The 24630-nt window shown below is 39.7% G+C and overlaps 1 protein-coding gene and 1 non-coding gene across 2 annotated transcripts in view; both read right to left on the bottom strand.

The window, feature by feature from the left end:
* LOC134533509 (uncharacterized) overlaps positions 1 to 24152 on the bottom strand; it is a 29292-nt gene extending 5140 nt beyond the window's left edge. Inside the window, exons 1-4 of the mRNA XM_063371033.1 lie at positions 24039 to 24152; positions 20158 to 20346; positions 17754 to 17915; positions 1802 to 2029 (exon numbers count right to left, since the gene is read on the bottom strand). Coding sequence (XP_063227103.1) covers positions 1802 to 2029; positions 17754 to 17915; positions 20158 to 20346; positions 24039 to 24101 — 642 coding nt within the window. The 5' untranslated portion in view covers positions 24102 to 24152. The remainder of the gene's footprint in view (positions 1 to 1801; positions 2030 to 17753; positions 17916 to 20157; positions 20347 to 24038) is intronic.
* Trnae-uuc (transfer RNA glutamic acid (anticodon UUC)) lies at positions 12068 to 12139 on the bottom strand. Its single transcript has one exon. It is a non-coding gene; the product is annotated as a tRNA-Glu (tRNA).
* Positions 24153 to 24630: the final 478 nt, after the last annotated feature.

Genomic DNA, 24630 nt, shown 5'->3' with positions numbered 1-24630 from the left:
TAGAAATGTTTAATAAATGTTAACAAGATGTCGTGTCCTGCATTTGGCCTCGGCCCCCTTGTGCGAGTGCTGCATGCTCATCCCTGAAACAAACATGGCTGCCCCGACACCGCAGGGTAATTTTACCTAATATCTATGCCTAAGCTAGTTATCCTGTAAGATGGTGATGCATCCGGCAAATAATTGTGATTCATTGTGGCATTACTCAGGGAAGGAGCGGGCTTCCGCTCGTGTTGGGAGCATCCCGAGATTCAGAAATCAGCATATTACCAGGACAGTCAGTGACATATTATAGAAGCTGCAAAGGCTAGATCTGTAAATATTGACTGTAATGATAATGCAACCGACTTGTATTTAAGCTTGGCTTGTACTGTACCAGTCAGAGATCCTTACCCCAGAGAAATCTGGAAAAAAAAAGCAGGAATTTGGAATTTGGTTTAGTGCTTTCTCACTCTCTCTTCTTCCTTCATCTAGAGCAGCCTTTGGGATTACGCTCTGGAATCCTTCGCTGGAGCGGCCCTTGGGATTACGCTCTAGCATCCCTCTTCCCCTGAAGCGGCCTCTTGAGGATTACGCTCTAGGGCCCTCCCCCTGGCGTGGCCGTTCGAGGATTACGCTCTAGGGCCCTCCCCTGGAGCAGCCTTTCGAGGATTACACTCTAGGACCCTCCCCCTGGCGTGGCCTTTCGAGGATTACGCTCTAGGGCCCTCCCCCTGGAGCAGCCTTTCGAGGATTATGCTCTAGGGCCCTCCCCCTGGCGTGGCCTTTCGAGGATTACGCTCTAGGGCCCTCCCCCTGGAGCAGCCTTTCGAGGATTATGCTCTAGGGCCTCCCCCTGGCGTGGCCTTTCGAGGATTACGCTCTAGGGCCCTCCCCCTGGAGCAGCCTTTCGAGGATTACGCTCTAGGACCCTTCCCCTGGAGCGGCCTTTCGAGGATTACGCTCTAGGACCCTTCCCCTGGAGCGGCCTTTCGAGGATTATGCTCTAGGGCCTTTCCCTCCCTCCTCTTCTTTGTTGCCCAGCAGGAGGGAAGGCTGCAGCCCTGCTCTGCCTGGCAGACTGCCTGCCTATAGGAGCTGTTCGGCAGTGACGACTGAGGACATCACACCCCAGAAAGGTGTTCACCCCACTTCAAGCCACTCCAGCACTGGCCGCTGTTGCCGGGACATGTCAAAGATTGATAGTATTTTATAAAATTACTTGTCGAAAATAAATTCAAAATCCGGAATATATTGGACTGCAACTTTTAGTGTGGAAATACTTGAAAGATAGTGCCACATTCGTAATGCTTTACAGAAACAACAAAGTGTTAATTCACCCTCAATGTACTTAAAGAAGTATAGCCTCAAAAACTCAGGCAATGATAATTCCGGTCCAGGGGGGAATGTTACATATGCAGCGTTGAGGTATTTACATTAGACTTGTTTGGTACTCTTATAGTTCGGCTAACCCTGATAAATCAAGTGTACCACAATGTTAAACATAATTATAGATATATTTTAAAAAGGGGGGAAATTTTTACTAGTTTTTCTCCTAAAATAAATACTTTTCTTATGTTTACCATCTCGGCATTATTATTAAGAAATCTATATTAAATTTGGTGTCCGAGTTTTGTATTACATGTATTTGCAAAAAAAAAACATAAAATTGATTGTTACCATGGTTATATGTTTATACATTATTGGCAACCACTAAAAAAACTCACATTTTTTTACATCCCACCTCACTAACACTAATACACCCCTGACTATGTGAGCTCTTTAATGTATTCGAAGAAGGCTGTGAGTTGTTGGTTCTCACCAAAATGACTGATGAGGCATGGAACATGACCTGCAGGATGGAGTAGTACTCCCGGGGCATTTCCTTAATGACTCGGAGGCAACCCACGGGAGGGACCATGTACAGCTGCTCAGGAACCATGCACCGCGCGAACTGATGTGCGTCGGTGATTTTGTGGCAACAGGAAGCTGGGATGTAGCCCGTCAGATTGAACCAGTCGGCCGGAGAGTCCTTGCCACAGCATGCCAACTGCAACACGATTCCTTGTCGTCCAAACAACAAACATGCAGAAGGAACAAGAGTCATAATTTATACTGTAAAATATCGCATTCAAAACAAAGGTCTGGTTTATAAACCACACAATAAAAGCAAGCCACAAAATGTTCGGCAATCATGTTTTATAGTACTGGTTTATAAACTTTGCTAGATGCAACAACGAAACACAGGTATTGTTCGACTTCCAACTTTCTTGCATTTAGGCTTGCACTTCTCGATGGCCACATTTGAAGAGAAGTGTTCTGAGACTCCGACACTCGACAGCCATATTTGAAGAGAAGTGTTCGAAGACTCCGACATCTTCTGCATCGAAGCCCACGATGTTCTTTTTATTATAATCATGTTTACAGTTGTTAAACATTCACATTGTAAAAGAAAATAACTTTTTAAAATCAAATTATTGACAATCTCTTTTTATTTCGTGATATATATTAGGTAATTATCAAAAGAAGCCCGGGGTGGAAATATTTTTTCTACAATATTACAATTTTAAGTTGTAGGGTTATTGATGTCTTGCGACTTACATGCTTTATAAACAACTATGATTTGCTTGTATTGGTCGCGTTTTGTGCTGTTGTATCATGTGTTTCTAGCATACCTTATAGACCCAGCCTAAGGATTTTCAGTTTATTTATTTTTTAACATTCAACAAATTTGTGTCAATAAAATTAGGTACTTTTGTGCTATTTTACACATAGCATTTGGCTTGTGGTAAGCTTGCAGAATGGCTATATTCAGACTTGCAGTGCAAGTTTTACATATCAACCTTGTTTAGAGCTTAACATTGATAATTTGAACATAGAATGTCATCACACATGGTCTCGTGGATGAAACCCGGAGTGAGCTTGATAAATGTCCACAACTATATCTATGGTTACTGGGATCTGAAAGAAACAGCTAGCTGACTCATGTTTTCGGGCCCGTGAGCACTTCTGGGCATATTATACTCGGCACATTTTACTTCATCCCCTGGAATGTGGCACTATTGCTGGCGAGCGCGCTCTGTCACCGCGATGCACTGCATACAGAACGAACAGGGCTGGGACCTAGATTTTAATTAAAGGCCAAGGAAGTACATCATGTATAAGTGATTTACATACAGGTGGTGTGTAAGATATTATATAACACAAAAGTATTTGATTGTTTCTCAAATTTATTGTTGTTTAAAAGTTTTTTAACATTTAAAAATGTTATAGAGTCAGTAAGAATATGTTATTACATAAGCGAGGCTCCAAAAAAAAAGGGGGGAACCACAGGGGACAAAAGCTCCTCCCAAGATCAAATTTTTTTTTTTTTTAATTTGGCGGGTATATTTATGTTAACATAAATACGTATGTTAATTCATGTCTTAAACATTTCTTTCATCAATTTTTTTAAACTATTAAATAACAGTATTTGAGACCATAAATGTGTAAATATCCCTAGCTTATATCTGACTTATTAGGCTAATTCCACACGGGCCTCTCAAAACGTGCCACAGTGCAGGTGCGTGGCACATTAGTAAAAGGTACAGGAATTGTCTCTAGCCACTGAGAATGTGCCATGATACCACATTCCCAATTGCTAGTATAAAAATTTATTTGGAGGAACAAGTGCATTGCTAGTGTTGTAGCTACTGTCAGGGCCGTCGAGAGCAGGCCGGGGCCCAGGGGCTACTAACAGTGGGGCCCCCTCCCATCACTGTTAAAAATACCTAATGTTATCAACAGTGAAAGGAAAAATTTTATTCTCTTATTAAAATACATTTAAAATAAGAAATGGCATGTACTTATGTTATTAAAAGTCAGAAAATTATTTTATACTAACATTAATAATTTTAATAAAAATATGGGGTACAAAATAAACTCTGTCAAAGTCTGATCAAGGAAGTCACTAATTCTACATAAATAATTTACATGAAAAATGGCATACAAATTAAAGTCGAACACAATGAGATAAGCATCAGAAACACCACGAATTCCACATAATTAAATTACATTACATTACTGGCCCATTCAGGCTCTTATCGACTCAGCCGCCACCACTAATTTTGTGCGCGAGAGTATTGTGCAGAGAACAGGGACCCCTATTAAGTCCCAACCCCAAATGGCCCAGCTTGCCACCCAAGGATCCACCATGACCTTACTGGGAAATGCTGTGGTACAATGCTACATAGCCGATGTGGAGATGGAGATCCCATGTCTGGTCGCGAAGGACCTTCGAGAAGAACTCGTGCTGGGCCAAGATTGGCTCACACAGCAGCAGGCGACAGTGGACTTCGAAGATAAAACTATACACTTTGGACGAACGTCCCGCCGAACTCTTAACTGGGGCACCAAAGGAATGGGTGACTGGAACACCCCTAATCAAAGTGGTGTTAACCCTAATCCTGGAATCTGCACAGAACAAGGAGACTACCCTCTGGTTGGGTTGATGCAAAGGGACCAGCTACCCCAAGAAACTCCTTCCCCATGCTCTGCCACAACCAAGCTGAGCCAAAATAACTCAGGCAGTGGTTTTCAATGGCGTCAGAAAGGAGGAACTCCAAAGGGGAAATCAACCATGCAGTCGTGGAGACAGCCGTGGAGCGACGCCTCCATAAAAGCAAGGTGCAACTGGAATAGAGAGTCCTTTCAAGACCAAGGACTATGGATTCCCCAGAACAGGATTCACCTGCTGCCATGGAGACAGAAAACAGATCTGTCAACAATACCTGGCAACCCCAGGAACCTGCTAGTCCCTCCTCACCGGGACAAGATTGTGCCTCCAGAACCCTCAGACCACGGGACCGGCTGGTCAGACCGGCCCGCTACCGACTAACCTCCGCATAGTGCAGTGGCCAGTGTAGGGAGGTCAGCCCTGGGACTGAAGCCCAGGGTACTGACCTCTGGCAGGTGCAACGATCCAGGCCGAGGCCACAGAGGGAGGGGGCGAATTTTCGTGTCCTGCGTTTGCCCTCGGCCTCCTCTCTCTGCAACCAACATGGCCGCCTCGCAAAGAAAGCCGTATCCCAACAGGCTTCTCTACACCAGCCGTGGGATATAGGCTACGAGTGGTGCCGCAAACATACCATAGATGGCAGCAAGCATTTTTTGGACGTTTATATCAGTGCATATGGATTTATTAATGACTGTATAATATAAAATGTGTGTCAGTGCTATGTATGTTATAAGTAAATAATATCCTAGTGTGTGAATTACTGGGGAGGGCACAGGATGACCTGTATTCTGTATTGGGGAAAAATATGTCACTCGTATCAGTGACCAGTGTAGGGAGGAGATCTATATAAGTTAGGTACACATTTTACCTAGCTAGAGCCCCTCTCCAAGTAAATGGCAATTAAACCTTGTAACATTTAAAACAGAGGCAAAGTTATTACTCTCCTTGCTCTCACTTCTCTTACCTTACTCCTCTGTAGCGGCCCCTGGTTGCTCGCTCTAGATTCTCTTCCCTCCTCCCTCTGGAGCGGCCCTCGGGTGCTCGCTCTAGAACCCCTTCCCTCTGGAGCAGCCCTTCCCTCTGGAGCGGCCCTCGGGTGCTCGCTCTAGAACCCCTTCCCTCTGGAGCAGCCCTTCCCTCTGGAGCAGCCCTTGGGTGCTCGCTCTAGATCACCTCCCCTGGAGCGGCCCTCGGGTGCTCGCGCTAAGAGTCCCACTTCCCTCTTGGAGCGGCCTTTGGGTGCTCGCTCTAAGGCTTCCGCTAACCCCCCTTTCTCTGCCCAGTAAAAGGGCTGGTAAGTAACGGCCACCTAGGCCCGACCTAGCGGACCACCGGCCCCTCTCCGCCGGACTCGCTGCCGACTCCAGGAGCTGTTCGGCAGCAACGACTGAGGTCACCCAGCCCCAGGGAGTGTGCACTCCCACCACTGGCCTCTCCATCACCAGCCCCGGTGCCGGGACACGTCAACTGTTTTCTTTTTGATTGCTCCTTTGATAACTCTGGTAATATATTTAGACATTCTGCAACACATTTACATTCAGCCCAAATCGAATCCCAGCTATTTCTTATGGCCGTAATGTTTTCAATCAATGCTGTATATTGTCTACTTCTACATCCAGTGTAACATCTCTTGCTTGCAAAACCAAACTGGTGTAATTTATAGAAGTTAGGACTTTAAACCAAATTGAACCCATTAAGATGCACTCAAAATTTTCAGGTAGCTCTGGATACCATTTAAATCAGCTCGAACTTCCAAGTCAAGAGCCTGATCAATTGCCTTCTTGATTCCTGGTAAGTGTGTTGCAAAAGGCTTAACACATTCAACTCTTGCAGACCAGCGAGTAGTAGACATGCTATGCAGAGAGCAGCTAGTATTTTCCTTCAGTATTTGCCATCTCTGAGGGCTTGCAGAAAAAACAGTGAAAAACTTCTGTAACACCCCGAAAAATTTTATAACTTCAACAGAACTCTCGGCTGCATGAACTCCACACAAATTCAAGCTATGGCATGCACAAGGTGAGAAGATGGCAAGTGGATTTTCCTTCTAATGTGAGCTTGAGCACCCTTGTACATGCCACTCATGTTGCTGCCATTATCGTATCCTTGACCACGACACTCACCAATAGGTATACGATGATGAGCTAATGTCTGAATTATTAGATCCGCAATGGAGGCACCAGTCTTTTGGTTGCAATTGACGAAAGCTAAAAATCTCTCGAAGATGACATACTTGTTACTCTCATCACACAAGTAGACATAACGTATTATGAAGACTGTTTGTTCTATATGAGCTGAATCAGGTGTTGCATCGACTATGATAGAATAGTACTTCGCAGCTTCTCTCTGTTTTAAAATACAGCCTATAACATGGTTAGCGCAGCACTCAATGAATTCATTTTGAATTTCTACAGACAAATAATGCACCTGAAGTCGTCTATGTTACATTTGAGATTCCTTTATTTTTTTTAAGTGTTCTGAAAGTAATGGATCATAGTGGCTTATCAACTCTAATATTCCCAAAAGGTTTCCATTTCTGGGATCGCCAATCAAATTACTTTCCCTACGAAAAGCCAAGCCACGTTCTCCAAGGAATATGATAACATCGAGAAACCTACAGAGTAATCGTTTCCAAACTTCAACTTGAGACTGAATATTGCGCAGTAGTTATTTGTTAACAGTAACTTCTTTACCCTGCTTTATTTCCAAACTGCGCCATTCTACATAGCAGCTTTTGTGATTGATGCTGCTTTCATGCTCTGGAAGTTTGTCATAAAGCCTTTTCCAGTTTTTGCAGGGTCCCCGACCAATGGAAGTCGACAGAATAGAACGACTTGATGGCGGCAACTTATTAGACAAACTGCAAGGAAAACAGAATAAAGCTTGTTTGTCATCACTCCATACAAGCCAGTCACGTGGCAAAACTTCTCCATTTTTCAATTTGCAGTACAGAATATTGACAGGGAATGCATGGTCTCCTGCGTCAGTAGGCAGTGTCTTAGGGTTTGCTTTCGGCCCTCGCCGAACAGCATCTTCAACATCATTTGAAGAAGGGTTTTTCTTAAGCAGACCAATATCAAAATCCAGCAGTTTTTCCCCCATGGTTGGGTCTTCTTTGTTTGTTTGATTTGAAGATGAGTTACCAATTGAATCTATCAAGATGTGGCCATCTGCAAAATCCTCCTGCGGTGCTGCTCTATGCATCAAATCATGATAACTGTAGGGTACTTCTTTCTCCAAGTTACCACCATTTGTGTTAGCACTTGTTACAAGGTCGTCACGTGAACTCTCTGTGACACTGCTAAGAGCATTTTCAGTTTTATCAGATTGTACAGTGGAGATAACGCTGCATGTCATGACATTGTCATCTAACCCATGAGTAATACCATCAATTTGATTGCTTCTATCATGAACTTTTTCCAAGTCTGATCTGTTGTCCTCCGATTTAGCTGTAACTACAAAGCCTGTAATATATCTCTGGCCACGACTAAAAATCTTGTCCCGAGCAGCCTTTTCTTTTCTTTTCTGTGCCCCAGATTTATAATGGTATTCCAATTCGCCAACTTGACATACATGCTCAAGAGCTCACTGTGACGCCATCTGTTATCAGCACCAGGTACTAGCAGTCCAGTAAGTCAAGTGTCGCTGGCTCGCTGCTTGCTAGACAGTACATAATTTACTCTGTTTTTTTATGACAAGTAAGCGATTTTTAAAACCATCACTAAGGGAATAATATCCAATAACATATTTAATAAAGGTCTCAGACAATAACATATGATTGCAGTGCAAAGTTTACATACATTTAATAGTCATTTAAATCTACCATCGCCTTTTCAGAACGCAAATGTTGACATACTATGCACGGGCCTCGGGCCATCTGAAGGGAGTCGGGCCCCGGGGATTTTACCCGTGCTCCCCCCCCCCCCCTCCCCTCTCGACGGGCCTGGCTACTGTGAAAGGAATGAAGTCAAAACAAAAGATATTGAATTTATAATATCTTTTATTGAGCAATAACATGGTAACAATTTCTAACAAACACTTTTCTTTTTTAAACTCTGAGTATTCCTTTGCAGGCATGTCCCAGATTGCAATTTCCACCTGCACTTCTAACATAAACCTTTTGGTGTGGAAACTTGACTCTGCCATCACTCGAATAAACTGCTATTTTGTAGGAAGTGGCTTGATTAGAAACACGCCAGTGCGTACATGACCCCCGGCGACTGCTGGCGTGAATGCACCAATCGTGAATAGTTCTGTTTGGTTTCATGTGACTATGGTGTGGAGCATTTCTATTGGCACACTCGCAATGGCCAGTGTGAAAGAAGCCTTAATATCATGTTTTATAACTGCATCCTTTCTTTGTATTATAGGCCCTCCCGAAAAGTCATCATGGAGCCATACCTGTTACTATGTTTCATAAATGGAAGGAACGAAAAGGAAAATTGCTCATTGGTTTCAATAGGTACTTTTCTGCCATAACGTTTTTGAGATTATATTGAAAAAAGAAATTTTTTCCTTGTTAATATGCCAATGCAGAGAGCATTCATTAAGTCTGGGATGCCAATACACAAAAATTTAGGTTTAGGTATTGAAAAAAATACACCTGTACACTAACCATATTCCATGTTCAATGTTAGGACACGGCCATTCCCTTATTGTTACGCAACAGATATTAGTGTCCTATCTGTTGCCATTCTCTTTCCCAAATTCTGCACTTGCCCAAAGATTTCTTTTTCGTTAATTTCGTCCATATGGCTGAACCGAACCTGGGGCCATTAACTCGTATACTTTCCGTCATCCGACCTCTGTGAAAGGCCCGGGGGGTACCTGACGGGCGCTACGGGCGTCGCGATGTTCTTGTTGTCCGGAGGGGCGCCAGGCTAGCGGGCTGCTAGGCCGTTGGTGTGGGGTCGTGGGTACTCTGCCCCCGCGTCCCCGCCAGGTACACGGCTTGAATGTAACCTGAATGGTTCTACGCTTGACTGTGAAGGCCGCTCGGCCGTGTGGAGGACCGGGAATTACGGAAAATGATATACGAGTTGGCGAGAATACATTTAATTTGTGAGTTTCACCGGAGGTCCATGTGGGTACACGGTACACTCTACAAGTCCGCTCCGCGGTTCAGTCCCGCTACAAAAATTCTCACCAACACTAAACACAACACTACGTGACAATGATTACCGCGGCAGTCTCGCGGGACGTGGGTCGATGCTCGCTGGAGACGGCCAGCGCCGAAAGTTAACGGGTGCAGGGGGGCTCTATGAGCAGGCTCCTAAATTCGGCGAAACACTTACGTGTGTGCAGCCGGCAGGCATATGCACGGCGTCCTTAAGTATAAACACTTTCGCTGGAGTCGGCCAGTACCGTACGTTCTGTGATACGATACGTCGCGGTATCACGATGAAGACGGTCGGGATAGGCCCGGTTCCGTAAAATACGCGCCGAGTCGACGTGGGCAGCGATGAATTAATAAGAGGTTTTAAATTTAAAGATTTAGTATAGAATAAAATAATCAAAGAAAGAAAACTTGGATACTGCCCACGGACACACGTCTGTTCCCGGCGCGGAGTGGTTGGAGACTGCCGAACATGGCCGCCTCGCAAGGAAGAGAAACTTTCTCTTCTTTGTGAGTCGGCGTCAAAAAACTTATATTAATTGAATTTACTCTATTACCAGTTAAAACATGTTCCAGGTGCCCAATTAAAATGTAGCACCTGGTAATTGGGTGCTTAAGGCTTAACAATGGTTTTAATGTATTTAATTATTTAAATTGTGACATCAAGTTGGCGACTGTAAATTTACTAACATATTGTCCCACTGTGAATTGTTTTAGAGGGATTTCTCCTATTCTGACTTGATCATAGTCACGGGCATTTTAATTAAGGCCAGTGGCCGCGGTGACTGTTAATGAGGTTTGTTGTCTGCTCCGTGCGTGGTGTACTCGCCCGGAGTGGCTACGACGCACTTATTACATGTCGGGTAATTAGTAATTTCGTGCTAATAGCTTTTCCCTTAAAGAATTATGGGTTCGAGCCTCCGGGGTTCCGTACCTTTAAATTTCACTATGTCTATTGGGGTCACGCCCGAGGCGCTCGCCTGACTCAATCCGGCTGGGCGAGGGGCGCGCTCCGAAAACAGGATACGGTACTGGCGGTGCGGAGCACGGGCTTAAAGGCCATGGTTGGTACGACGTCATACTTATAGTCTTTTTTTTTAATCATCGGGGGATGTACCAAGTGTATTTTTGTGTCAAATGACCCTTTATGGTCGCGAAAATATCCTAGAATACATTTTGTACACTTAAATGTTCATAAAAATTAATAATATCAACTTTAAAAGTACTTTGAAAAAATAAAATTACACCATTTAATTTGAGGGATAATGCTACTGTTTGTATGTTTATGACATAGCAAATGTATCGATGGAGGCCAAGCAATTGCTAGAATGCATTTAATTAAGGCTCCAGCCTCGTGCATGGCACAGTTCATTAAATCTGTTACTTTTTTGTTAACTAAAAGGCTTTGAGTTTGATCACGTTCTGGAATAAGATCTGTGATTAGGTTATGGTTGAATCATAACACAGTAGTGTTTATTCGCTAGGTACCACCTAACTCGAATGTCTTGGAATACGGCTCTAAGAGATTTTAATACTATATATCCGTGACTTAACAATAAGAATAACAATAAAAAGTATCGTATTGTAGCAGCCAATCTTAACTTACTACAGGCATGCCACTTAATTATGTAATATGCTATACGAAGCTTAATTTATAACTAAATGCTTTTAGATGGGTTTTCATAGGTTTGTGAACATTACCAAATTGATTCCTGCCGAGCTGTTTGAAAACCAAATCATGGTAAAGATTTGGTTTTCTGTAATGTATATGCTTAGAAGTAGACAGAACGCAAAACCTAATATTATTATATGGATTGAATGTATTTGTTGAGAAATTATTTAGAATTTTCGAGAAATAAATTAGATAATTATTATTTTTGAAACATCTATTATTTATACCCGAGATTACCAAATATATTTCAAGCTATTGGCAAACATATAAATACTTTAAAGGAAAATGAATATTAACACATTACAGTTTTTTAATATTATTTTGTTGATTTGAATGTTTTTGGTATCAGAAGCAAAATAGAAGTATTTAAAAGCTATATAAAATGGCGCTTTTTTCGTCTAGCGGCAGAATAAATTCTAGTATCTCTACTAAATCTTAGAAGCGTAGCCTGCCATCTATCAGGTACTATGTGCACCACTATGATTAAGGTTGTAAAGCACTGGAATGTGCTGCTTCCTACTACAAAGTAGCTAGATACAACGATTAAGTGGTTAATTCTGAATTGTAAGATTATTTTCGTTGTAAAGTAACTTGAAAAAATTGGATTGCGAAAATGTTACGGACATTTTTATCACATTAATGTATTAAAAAATGTTATATAGAATGTTTGATTTAAAATTAAGTAAGAATTTTCCAATTTTACTTATTTATAATTTTTACATCAAACTTATAAAGAGTTTTATAAATGATTTAGTAAGTATAACAAAACTTAAAAAGAAACAAAATAGTTTAATGACAAAAAAAGTAATTCCCATGCCGGGAATCGAACCCGGGCCTCCTGGGTGAAAGCCAGGTATCCTAGCCACTAGACCACATGGGACAATATTGGTAATAGTTTATGTAATGTTATTTTCATGTATTATTTTGTTGTTATGCAAGAGTATAAAATATAGTTGTATTTAAATAATGTGAATATTTCTCAATAGGTAAGTAAAGCTCACAAAACAAGTGTGATCTAAATTCTTAGTCTTCAGAAACTGATCGATTTAAGGTTATTACTATCGTTACCTACCTAAAATTCCGGCGATGTCAGAAAACAAAATAAAGCTAACTTACCTGTGACTTTAAAACCAAATAAAATGTAAATTGAAATAATTTAATGGTTGTAAGCACACACATATTTTAATTAAACACAATTAATATCTAATATATATCACTTTTCCGTCGATAGTGCAAGCTCTTACGTGCCTATTTTACACGCTTTATATTAGTTTCACCTGTATGTATGTATGTTTGTTTGTTTGTTTGTATGTATGTTTGTAACCGACTCCTTTGGGTGCGATTTTGACCCACTTTAAAAGTCCAGATTTCATTCAAACTTTGTAGATTTATCGAGGACCGATGACAATACACTAATTTGATAAGATTATTCCATTATTCATTTTGCAAAATAATATTTTTGTCAATATATACAATTTCACAACATTTAGTAGGTAGGCTTTGTTTATATCGCGCCAAAGACAAACTGGAAGAAAAGAGTTCGCACATTGTAAAGAAAACCATTTCGCTATATACGAACTCTTTTCTTTCAGTTTGTCTTTGGCGCGATATAAACAAAGCCTACTAAATATTGTGATATTTAATTTAATTAAAAGTGAGAGTGGGTTATGATTATTGTGAACAATATACTTTCTTGAAGAGAATATTATCTATATTTGTAAAAATATGAAGAAGAAAAACCTGAAATAAGGGCTTTAAATGTTTCTTTCGTTAAGAGGCCGTGTCACAAATTTGCGCTCCTATCTATATCAATGTTATTTTAAAAGGCAGTTTTTCTCAAAGTCTATAAGAGGTAGGGGCCGGAAATTTTGCCTACTGAAAGTATACAATACATTTAACATAACCGCTTTTTTCAAATTTAGTTATCATATCATATATTATTTCTGTGATGAAAATAATATTATCAATATTTTGATTTGTCCAGATACATTGAAATTTTGCTTATATTTATAATTATTTAGCAAAAACTGAAAACGCCATTGAAATGTATTGCACATTACCTTCCGATCAGTGTCTTCATGATCATGATGGGTTTATAAACCTGGGTGTAATCAAGTCTTTAACAATTACATGACAACATTTATACTTAATAATTTGGAGATATGCCTTTTCTATCCTCAGCCCCTGAGCTTTTACTATCTGGTCTGGCGACGGACCTGACACTCTTCAACCACCCCAGGGGTCTCCGATTGCACATCTTATCAAAAAAAAAAAAGCTGTTCGTTCATTTGTTTTTGTGTTCGAGCGAAGGTTTACTTCTCCATAAGTGCCACAGACTTCACACATTTATGCCAAGGGAATATTCCGCTGATGTGACGCTATACGAATGTATTATTCGCGACCATACAACTTTTTTGTTTGTCATCGGGAAAATGACGCCGCAGTTTGATTTTTTGTGGTGATATAAAATAAATTTTCTTGCTAGGGAATGTTCATTTTGAATTGAGCATTTTTAAATGTCAGCGTAGAATATGCTTATCTGCCCATTTTGTTTCTTTCCATAATAATGAGTAAAGTTAACATTGTCATAGACATTTTATTATATTCGTTTGCCGTCCAAGTACAAATGTCACACTATATCGCACGTAATTCTATTTTTTACTAATTTGTTAGTTGTCATTTTATTTAAGTTATAAATAACAGTAATAAAAATTATTACTTAATAGTCCAGAATAGAGATTGAGTTATTTTTCATTTAATAGGAGTTTAAAATATGGTACTACATACATATTTATATTATCTTGTTGTCTTCTTTGTAACTTTACTGGAAGAATGGCATTTGGTATGTATGTTAACTCACAATGAAAATACTTCAGAAGTACTCAATTAACAGTGAACAACCTAGGGCCTATACTAATTTCATTATGTTCATGAAATATAATTGATATTACTAATAATGAACTGTATGTGTTTTGCGTAGAGATATCGTACGAACTGTATGTGGTACAGACCAACATTAGCTAAGACTCTGTAAATAAGTAATTTCAGTTAATGTGTAGAGAATATTAAAAGTTAGAAATAATGATATATATATAAAACAATGCAGAGTAATCAGCATAAAAATAGAAGTTGTTTTTACGTAGCGCCTACTGGAATGTATATTTTGTGTTGAATTATGTGGTATGATTAGTATTCTCTTATTGTAAGATGTGTTTTGTTAAAATCTTATAAAACATCACTTACTGTTGAAGGATTTTCATTTTTTTGTGATGATCTTACTTAAACAAGTTTTAATTATATTACACATGTATATTTTAAAAGCATTTTAATGTATACTTATAGAATTGTAATAGGCTTTATACGGACTCTCACGATGCATGTGAGCATCTATAATTAATAGAGACCGGAAAAATTCGCGGATTCATTCGGCGATAGGCTAGAAGTCAAATACATATACCTTTTAGATGATTTTGCTATTGGCTTACTGTTCATCTGGACGAATCTCAACCAATTATAAAACACCAACCAAAGAAGGATCGAATCACAGACAAACAAGCTGAGACGACTAACAAGTCAGCAGCAAATGAACTGCCGTTATTTGCCCGAGTGTACAGGGGAATGTGCAGTCTATCCTGAAGGCCGTCGAAACCGCGAATTTTTCCGGTCCCTAATCTACATCAATATTATGGCCGTTTCACAAGATCAAATATTTATTGAATTCAATCTGTTGCATTCATTGTACATGATTTTCGATATGTACATTGAATTCAATACAAATTGAAGATGTTACTCAACTAAGCTTATTCTTATTAACTTATAAGTATTTTGTTTGTTCAGTACATAAAAGTAAAAGATTCGTTATTATTTAAATAATGAGCATCTTTAAGCAATAACGTTTTCAAAATATTTACATAAACATAATGGAATATATTTTTTAAATACTTTATATCTACGATCACATCAACGGCAGTATTATGTAATCAATGAGGTAATGAAATATCCTGAAAGGATATTTTCTTCTCTGTAAAGTAAATTTGTAATGCAGCCCTCTTAATGTTAGTCTTGTGAGTTATTTCGTCTTCTAATATGCTACAGCAATGTATAAAATTAAGTTTTGTTAGTGTTTTAGTCTTGTGTAATGTGATAAATTCAATATTTTTTTTGTATGTTCGTATTCATAAAGGTAGGCTACATATCGTATTAAGATAAATAGTAATATTTGTAAATTTAAATTCTTTGAAACAACGTCGATAAGAGGTTCACCTACCTCTGTTAAACTGTATGATGGTGCATTGTAAAAAATTAGGTAGTCTGACTTAAGTGAGATTGTATTTAGATTGTGTGTGATGCATATGCAATATCTAAGCATATGCATTTATGTTATTATCCTTTTAAAACGTTACATGATGAATTTCGTATACTTTTTAATGTCAACTAACATTATTTTTCACGGACTATTACATCCAGATAAAGAATAATTACCACATGTTTGAAGATTAATTGTATTCCGATACGTTTAAAGTATTAAAATTTTTAGTTTTAGTTTTAGATACGACTCATACTACATTTGTTAAAGTGAGGTTTCTTGATTCTGAATCCCTGCATCTGCAATTTCCTAGTGAGCCGCCGGTCAGATTGTCATCCTCTCAGATTGTCGAGGAACCAGATACATTTTTCGTCGAGTAAACTCGAGCTGTCAACCTTCCCACTAATCCTGTGATAAGGGTATAGTAGCTTTATCACGCGCTGCGGCTACAGTTCCTTCGGTTGAAAAAGCCACTAAATCTCACTGTTAAAAGAGAGAACTTCTAGAGCAGAATATTGGAAATAAACATTTACTGACACGGCCTCTTAAATATAGAAACACAATTACGTCTTTGTTTCATTTTACCAATTAACCAAGAGTGGAACATTATTATAAAACAACATTTTCTGCAAATATTTCACGAAACATGGAAAAATTGAGGATTGATTTTGCTGTGAAACCAACAGCAGATGGGAAATCAAACACTAAACGTCTCTGAATTGCGATAGCATTTATTGTATGGCATTTAGTAAAAAAAACTAATTCAATTAATTAGAATTATGACATTAAACGCGGTATCCACTTCTTGTTATAGTGGATGCCAAGTTTTTGACGTGATAACGTCTTATAAATCGATGAACGCCAGCTGCACGCACGAAAAATCATGACTCATTGTCACGTTCCGCCTGAGCCGAGCGTGCAAGAACCGGCCAACCACCGCGAGAAAAAATCTAATATAATATCAAGCAGGTTTTCATCAATGTTTTCTTATTACGATATCACGTAAAATTACCGACTTTACAGACAACCCCCTTTTTATTTTTCACCAACATGTAGATAATACTATTAGTTGAACTTGAAGATCTTAGGTCTTATTAAATTTATAACTTTCTCTGCATCACTACCTGATTGTATACTGTGTTCTTCAAATTGATTAGCTATGAAGTAGAATATTGTGACGTACTTTGGAATTAAATAACTAATTTTGATTGTAATAGAATTGAATTAATCTTAAATTAATATTTTAAAATTTCTGCCTTATAAAATCCTTTTAAATATTCTACACTCCTATATAAATTTAATTTGCATGTTCCATTTACTAGAAGTTCAATCAGTGATAGACCTTTTTATTATATTCGTTTTATTACCAATTTTGATGCTTCAGACATAATATCTCGGTTTGGATTAAGAATTTCAACTTGCAATTATACATAGATTTAGTGACACTTTTAAAACCATTAGTAACTATAAAATCTGTAAAAAATTATAACTCTTTTTGAATAATTTAGAAACACTCATTGGTAAAAAAAAACTTAACCAAAAAGTTATTTACAACTTTTATAATCTACATATTTATTTTGTATACTCCATTTTAGTTTGGCAGAATTCTCCATCGTGGATGGAAAACTACCATATGTATTTTTTTTTTAAATCGTCGTAATAAGAATACAGTGCTGCTCCCTATAAAAATCATTTTTGGAAACAATTCTCTCTCCTCGTCCGCGTTCTGGACGTTATTTGTTATTGCAACTATCACCGTCAGAAGCGCTATCTGTAAGCTTTAAAGTTAACCTGAGAAACAGCTACCTACCGAGTATTCTATACACTATTTCGAGGGCAATGCCGCTGTACTCTTTCCATAGAGTGTATACGAAAATATGGCAGAATTCCGTCTCATCCTTTGAACGTATGGCAGTTTTCCGTTATGGTACTTTTCCGCCTTTTTCGAAGAGGCCAGGCGGAATACTTCCATTATGGTAGTCTTCAAGGATGATAGTCTTCCGCGCCCTCTTGCTTATGACATACAGTATAACCAGCAATGGCGTATGTCAAAAAAAATAATTTTCCCTATTGCAAGAACCATTCAATAACATGAAAATGCTGGAGTATTCTCTGGAACTGAGAGCAAACAGCCACCCTGGGGTGGGATGCCGATGTATCTGGACCTCTGGAAGGAGGCAACACTCACCCGCCACTGGAGACGGTCCATGACAGACGGCTGGAACTGATAACGCTCCATGTACCAGTCGAAGGCCAACTCCAAGGCGGCGATGAAGTCCAGTTGGATGCTCGCAGACATGGTCAGCCACAGCAACTTGCCCAGCAACACCACCAACAGCGAGGATGTGTACTGCAACGCCACACAGCGCATGTACTGACCGCCACAGCAACACCTCGCAGTGTTCCGCAATGTGAAACCACTTTCTTTGTGGCAAAGAAGAAATATCCATAACTAAACAATACATTTCTCCATTAAATGCGATTATCGCTAGTAAAGATTGTTTTTTCTTCTTCACAGTATTTGTAATTTCTATTGTTGGCAGAAACTTTTCTCTATACCAATAGTAATTTATTTAGTCATTAACTATTTCATTTGCTATTTTGATGCAAACTGAAGCTTTCTTTATCTATAAGTATAGACTAGATATCAAAACATAAGTTTGGTTACAACATAATCTTTGTAAATAGCTTATTTTTAAACAAAATAATTTTTTTTTTCATGCATTATCCCAGTAAGTCCAGGTTTGTTTCCTCCTAAATAGGTCGTCCTAAAAATTGGGGGGAAAAACTTCATCGTATGAAAATAGTGAAGTAGAATGAACTAAGATGCTAAATAAATGACTTCTTCGCAAAATGCTTTTAAGTTCTTGTGACACGTGATGTGGAAGCCTAGCTTTTAAAAAAAATTGTTCATCTAATAGGAAAAATAAGTGTAAAAATGTGTCAGAGTGCCTCATTTATCCACTTTCAAATATTGGCGACAGTCACCAAGCAAGGCATTTTCAGATGTTTGCTTATGTAATCAAATCATATAAACGTCTATAGGTACATAATTTAATCACATTAAAACAATTTATTTTCCTGCTATGCTAAAACAACTGAAAATTCTTAAATGAGGGGAACATAGCTATGTTTCGTTATCGAAATTCTGGTACTACATTTTAAATCAAGGTTGGCCAAACTTTAAGTAGTTAGGGCTAAATACAAAAATCTTAAAAAAATCTAACACGCCAGTTTTTAAACTTTTACCGTTGGTCTTCATTAGTAACAACAACAAACACCCTTCTATCTTTTTTTTTTTATAGATTTTATTTCCTCTGACAATTGATTAAACATAACTACAAGCCATTGAATATCCGGGTTCGATTTTCAGCGGGGTTGAACCCAGATATTTTTGTAAGTGAGGAGAAACGTGGCGGACGTCGCTATGAGTCGGTGGGTTTTATCTGAGTGCTGCAGTTCTCTCTCCACCCCCCCCCCCCCAGACCATTCACCCCGACCATTCACTCCATCATCATCTCAACCCTCATCGTCTTCGATGGCGTCAGAAGCAGTGGTCACCGAGCCACTCCCGGCCCACGGCGAACAACTTTTCAGCAAACAGAAGCATCGACAGGCGAACGTTCGTGCGTTATCCGTCTTTGTTTACACGTGTAGGATAACTTCTATGAAACCATTATGCACTCACAAAAAAAAATATTAAATGATTATTTTTAACATCTGTTTATAGTCTTTCCGTGGAAGGCAATGGGAAACCATCGCAGAATCACCTTGCCCCGACAAGCACATGGACATAACGGCCTGCGCTCGTGACACCCGGTAATGGGCCATAATTTATTCTTTCATAGTAATTTTTCTTAGATTTAATAAAAAAAAAGTTAGTTGGTTTTTATAAATAACATTTTTTTTCAGAGAAATATTGTTTCTTAATCGCACACCACACATTGAATTTATATGTTATCCCATAGAACATGGGCGTGGATCCGGAAAAAAGGAGGGGCTATGGAATTTGGTTGATAAACGTATACTTCAAAACTACTTGACGAAAATTAAAAAAAAAAAATCTGCTTAAGGCATACATGTAGGCCAAAATGAGGTCGGTACACAACATACAAGCACCGTATCCAGAGATGGCTTGTGGGGGTTAAAACGGGTCGTTACCACAACGCCGAAATACCATAACGCCGAATGTCAAAATTGTCCTCAACGCCCGACAGCTAGCAAACTGCCGTGTACCACAACGGCGAAATAACAACTGAACCTAGCGTAATATAACCTAACCTAATTTAACCTAGCCTATCCTAGCCTAGCCTAACCTAACCTAGCCTAACCTAATCTAACCTTTGTGGCAGTCCTGCAATGACATTTTCCAGCGTTAGTGTATTTCGGCGTTGTGGTAATTCGGCGTTGTGGTACACAGCAGTTTTCTAGCTGTCGGCGTTGTGGTCAAATTGGCATTTCGGCGTTGTGGTGCGTCCCTGTTAATGAAACCCACGCGCGCGCATTCCTTGTTGTAATTTCTGCGGGGAGGCACCCTTGCCGCAGGATGGTTGCAGGCCGGCGGTGGAGAGGAGGGGTCGGAGGCCACTCACGAGCCTGAAGGCGGCGACGCTGCCCGCGGCGGCCGCCCAGATGCCGACGAGGGAGAAGACGAACAGCGCCAGCGAGACGACGCCCGTGGCGGCGGGCAGCAGCGCCACCTGGCTGTACAGCAGCTCGGACAGCACGCTGAAGGTGTCCCACAGCAGCACGCACAGCGGCACCATCACGCTGGCCAGCACCTGTGCGGCCACGCGCGCGCTCTCACAGGGTGTGCGACTAGTTACACACTATTTTTATTCTAAATACTTCTTCTGATATTTTTGTTTAAATTACACCTGATAAAAATTCCGTAAGTGCTGATTTAGTAGCAGAAATTTACCAATTTCTGCAGAGATTGATTTCACACAAATAACCAGAAGCATTCGGAGATCATCAACAAATGTCTAGCCAGGAATTATCAGGAGCACGCGGAGAAAATCATCAATATTTCGGCAGAAATAATCAGGAACTCACTGTGAAAACTGAAATGTTTTCCTTAGCATCAGCAAAAATCGCAGAAAAAAAATTACAGAATAATTATAAAAATAATCAAAATCAAATCCCCCCCCCCCCAAAAAAAAAATTACAAACTATGGGATAAACCATTAACATGGGTTAATTTCTCAAAATATAAAATTTGTAGTTGTTTGTATTCGTATTTTTATTATTGTACCCAATATCATTCATTACGCTTAAGTAAATTCTGAGATATATTAATTATTCTTAAAAAAAATTATTTCCCCCTTTTTATGCTTTAGAGGTTGAATTTTGCAATATATAAAAGTTATGGTTGGCATTTTTCGCATTGTTATTAACGGAATCCTAAATCATTTCCTACCCTTAATTATATTCGGGGCTATAATGATTAATCTTAAAAGCATACTTAACCCATTGTCACCTCTTAAGGGGATAATTCTAAAAAAAATGGTGGTTTAGTAGTTATCGTTTTTTAAATAGTGGTACCCAATATAATTTATTAAGCTTGATATAATTATTAATCTTTAAAAATCTAACCCTTTTTACCCATTAGAGGTTCAATTTCGCAAAATAAAATAAAAATGTGGTTGATAGTTATAGTATGCTTATTATTGATACCCAATATCATCTGTTCCGCTCAATATAACACGGAGATATAATTATTAATATAAAAAAACATACTTACCCTATAAAAATTGTGTTTTGATATTTATCGTATGTTTATTATTAGTACCAATATCATTTATTGCGCTCAATTATTTTGAGAGATATAATTATTAATCTTAATAACATCCACTCTTTCATCCCATAGGGGTTGATTGCGCAAAATAAAATAAAAATTTGTGGTTGTTTGTATTCGTATGTTTATTAATGGTACCCAATATTATTTATTATGCTTAATTAAATTCGAATATATTATTATTCATCTTTAAAACATACTTACCCATTTTTCACTCCTAAAGAATTTTTTATTTCGCAAAATTTAAGTTTTTCTTTTGGATGGCTTTGTATGGTAATTATTGGTATCGTTTAGCTTTTCTTTGGCTTGATTAGTTTCAAAGATCTCGTTAATTATCTTTACCCCTTTTTCACCCCCTTAGGGGTGGAATTCTGTAATTATATCGAAAATTTTCCACTTAATTGTCAAGTATGAATTCAGGGAAGACTGTGATTTTAAATGAATGAACAAAAAATTTTCCTGCTTGAGATAGTAGTTACAAGCCATCGTTGGACAAGGTTTATATTTCTGTTTGTTTCAGAACCGTATTTGTTAATAAACCAGAAAAAATTTGAGAAGCCGGTAAAGTCTTACTTTCATTGTCCCAAGGTGACAACACTACAACTATCTTTGATTTATCTGTTAAAACATAGATATCTGTACACACAAACACATACCGTACATTATCTTATCCGCCTGATGTTCACACGGGAATATTTCGATCACAAGCCATGGTGGTGCCTATCTTGCAAATAAACTTGATAGATAAAACGTTGCCAACTATGTAAAGGTATTCAAAAAAAACTCATTCCTGCTGTGATTCCACACGAAATTCTACAATGATACGCAATTCGGTATAAAATCGATCTTTAATGCGTGTGTGTCTAGACGTAAGAGTGTTCTAATGGAGTACTTACTAGTTGTGTAACCAAGAATATATCCATAGTTCAAACTTTCTAACAGCCATCCACCAAACACATTTAAAAGGACGAAATGTCATTTCATATATTTTTCCAAAACCACGAAATACCAAAAATCTTGGCCTTTAGTACCTACCTGATCATTTCCACCATGACGAACGTTTCCAGAGAATACATTTTAGTACAAACGACAAAAAGGAGCAGTTAATTTTTTTCGTGCAAGAATATTTGTGTTCCATTAGCAAAGAAAAAAAAAAAGACAGTCGCGGGGACTGTCGACAGAAGTGAAAACTTAAAAAAATGTTCGCAGGCTTTCGCGCCAATGTCTGAAGTAGCTTGGCTTCTGGACTGTAGCCGCGTCCTTGGCGAATAATTCACCGACGTTTCGGTCGACATTGAAGTCGCCATCATCAGGGATCAATTTACCCTGATGATGGCGACTGCAATGTCGACCGAAACGTCGTTGAATTGTTCGCCAAAGGACGCGGCTACAACTCAGAAGCCAAGTTACTTGAAAACTTAAACTTAGTTTTTAATGTGTAATATGTAGAGACCGGAAAAATTCGCGGGTTCAATGAACTTCAGGATAAACTCCAATACTATACTCTACACACTCGGGCAAATGCCAACTGTTCATTGGCTGCTGACTTGTGAGACGTCACGACTGGGTGGCCTGTGATTCGGCACTTCTATGAGTGAGGGTCTCTAATCGGCCCTCAGTCCTCCAGATTAACAGTGAACCAATGGCAGAAGCCGCACTAAGGTATAATTATTTGAATTTTAGCATAACACGAAGTGAACCAGATGATTTTTCAGGTCTCTAGTAATATGACATCATTTTCCACGTCAAATGTACGTGTGAAAATGATCTTGGTGTTGCGTCAGTAGTATGTATGTCGGTGACGCGAACAGGGCCGGTGCAAGGTAAATTGGCGCCCTAGGCGAAAAACCTTAACGCCCTCCCCCCCTCCCCTCCCCCAGCCGGACACCCCAAAAAAAATTTCCTTGTCTCAAAATACATCACGTAAGCCTAAGATTTTGTCAACAATCAAATGTAAGCAGGCTTGATTTTTTTTTTTTTTACTTTTTTACTTATTACAAATCATAAACAGGTCACCGTGGACTTTAAATAATTACTTATATCAATATAAACATACCAAACTGTTACAAAAATCCATTTTCATCTAGTTTCAATAGTCGTTAAACATGTTGTATGAGCTGTTATGTGTCGTGCTGCGCCGCCCCCAGCTACTTGGCGCCCTGGGCGGTTGCCTAGTTCGCCTGTATCTTTGAATATATATACTGTATAGAAGTCGCGAGTGGATAGGATTTACTCTACGTTTTTCAGAAGCGTATGATGAGCAGCTTGGTAACTTCACCGCTGCAGTGCGCTGCCGTAACGCCCTGTATCGTCTTAGTTGTTATTTACACGTTAGAGCGCAGCGCTGTCGCCCGCTGTCATTCCCCGCACCCCTCATCAATCATTCACTGCAGCTCAAGGTCGTTCAACAGGAGGGGGAAGGGGTGTTTGAAGAGTTCGGCACTTGTCCGCTAGGGACCACCACAAGTCCATGCCCTAGAGATGGTGGCGATTGCGGCGGTGAATTAACCAACTACCTCAAAACCGTATTAGAAATTTTAACCTGGGCTGGCGACTTCTATACAGTGTATATATATTCAAAGCCCGCACGGACGCGCCGGCCCTGGACGCGAACCCACGCGAGATGGCTGACACGCGGGTGAAGAAGTGTTCGCTCGGCTCCCGGCGGACACTCACGATGATGGCCCCGCAGCAGACGAGGTGCGCCACGCGCAGACACCTGCTGACGCCGAGGATCATGTCGGCGGCTGTTGAGGAGGAGGAGACCCCGCGCGGGGCATGGCGGGGCGTCGACTGGCGAGCCCGCGCGCTTATCCGCTCCCCGAGAGACCGCGAGATAAGATAACCCGCCGCGGCTTGCCCCGCTGCTGCAGAGCGGCCCATCTTTGAATATATATATACTGTATAGAAGTCGCCAGCCCAGGTTAAAATTTCTAATACGGTTTGAGGTAGTTGGTTAATTCACCGCCGCAATCGCCACCATCTCTAGGGCATCGGCTTGTGGTGGTCCCTAGCGGACAAGTGTCGAACTCTTCAAACACCCCTTCCCCACCCTCCCTCAAACATGCTTTGACCTCCAACCACCCTCTCCCCTCCTCTCATCCCTACAGTTTTGTGACGCACAAATTCCAGTTGAACGACCTTGAGCTGCAGTGAATGTTGGGTGGGTGGTGCGGGGAATGACAGCGGGTGACAATGCTGCGCTCTAACGTGTAAATAACAACCTAAGACGATACAAGGCGTTACGGCAGCGCACTGCAGTGATGAA

The sequence above is a fragment of the Bacillus rossius genome, chromosome 6, assembly GCF_032445375.1.
Source record: "Bacillus rossius redtenbacheri isolate Brsri chromosome 6, Brsri_v3, whole genome shotgun sequence".
NCBI classification, from domain to species: Eukaryota; Metazoa; Arthropoda; class Insecta; order Phasmatodea; family Bacillidae; genus Bacillus; species Bacillus rossius.
Note: the sequence above shows the minus strand (reverse complement) of the source record. Positions and strands in the feature narration are given on the sequence as shown.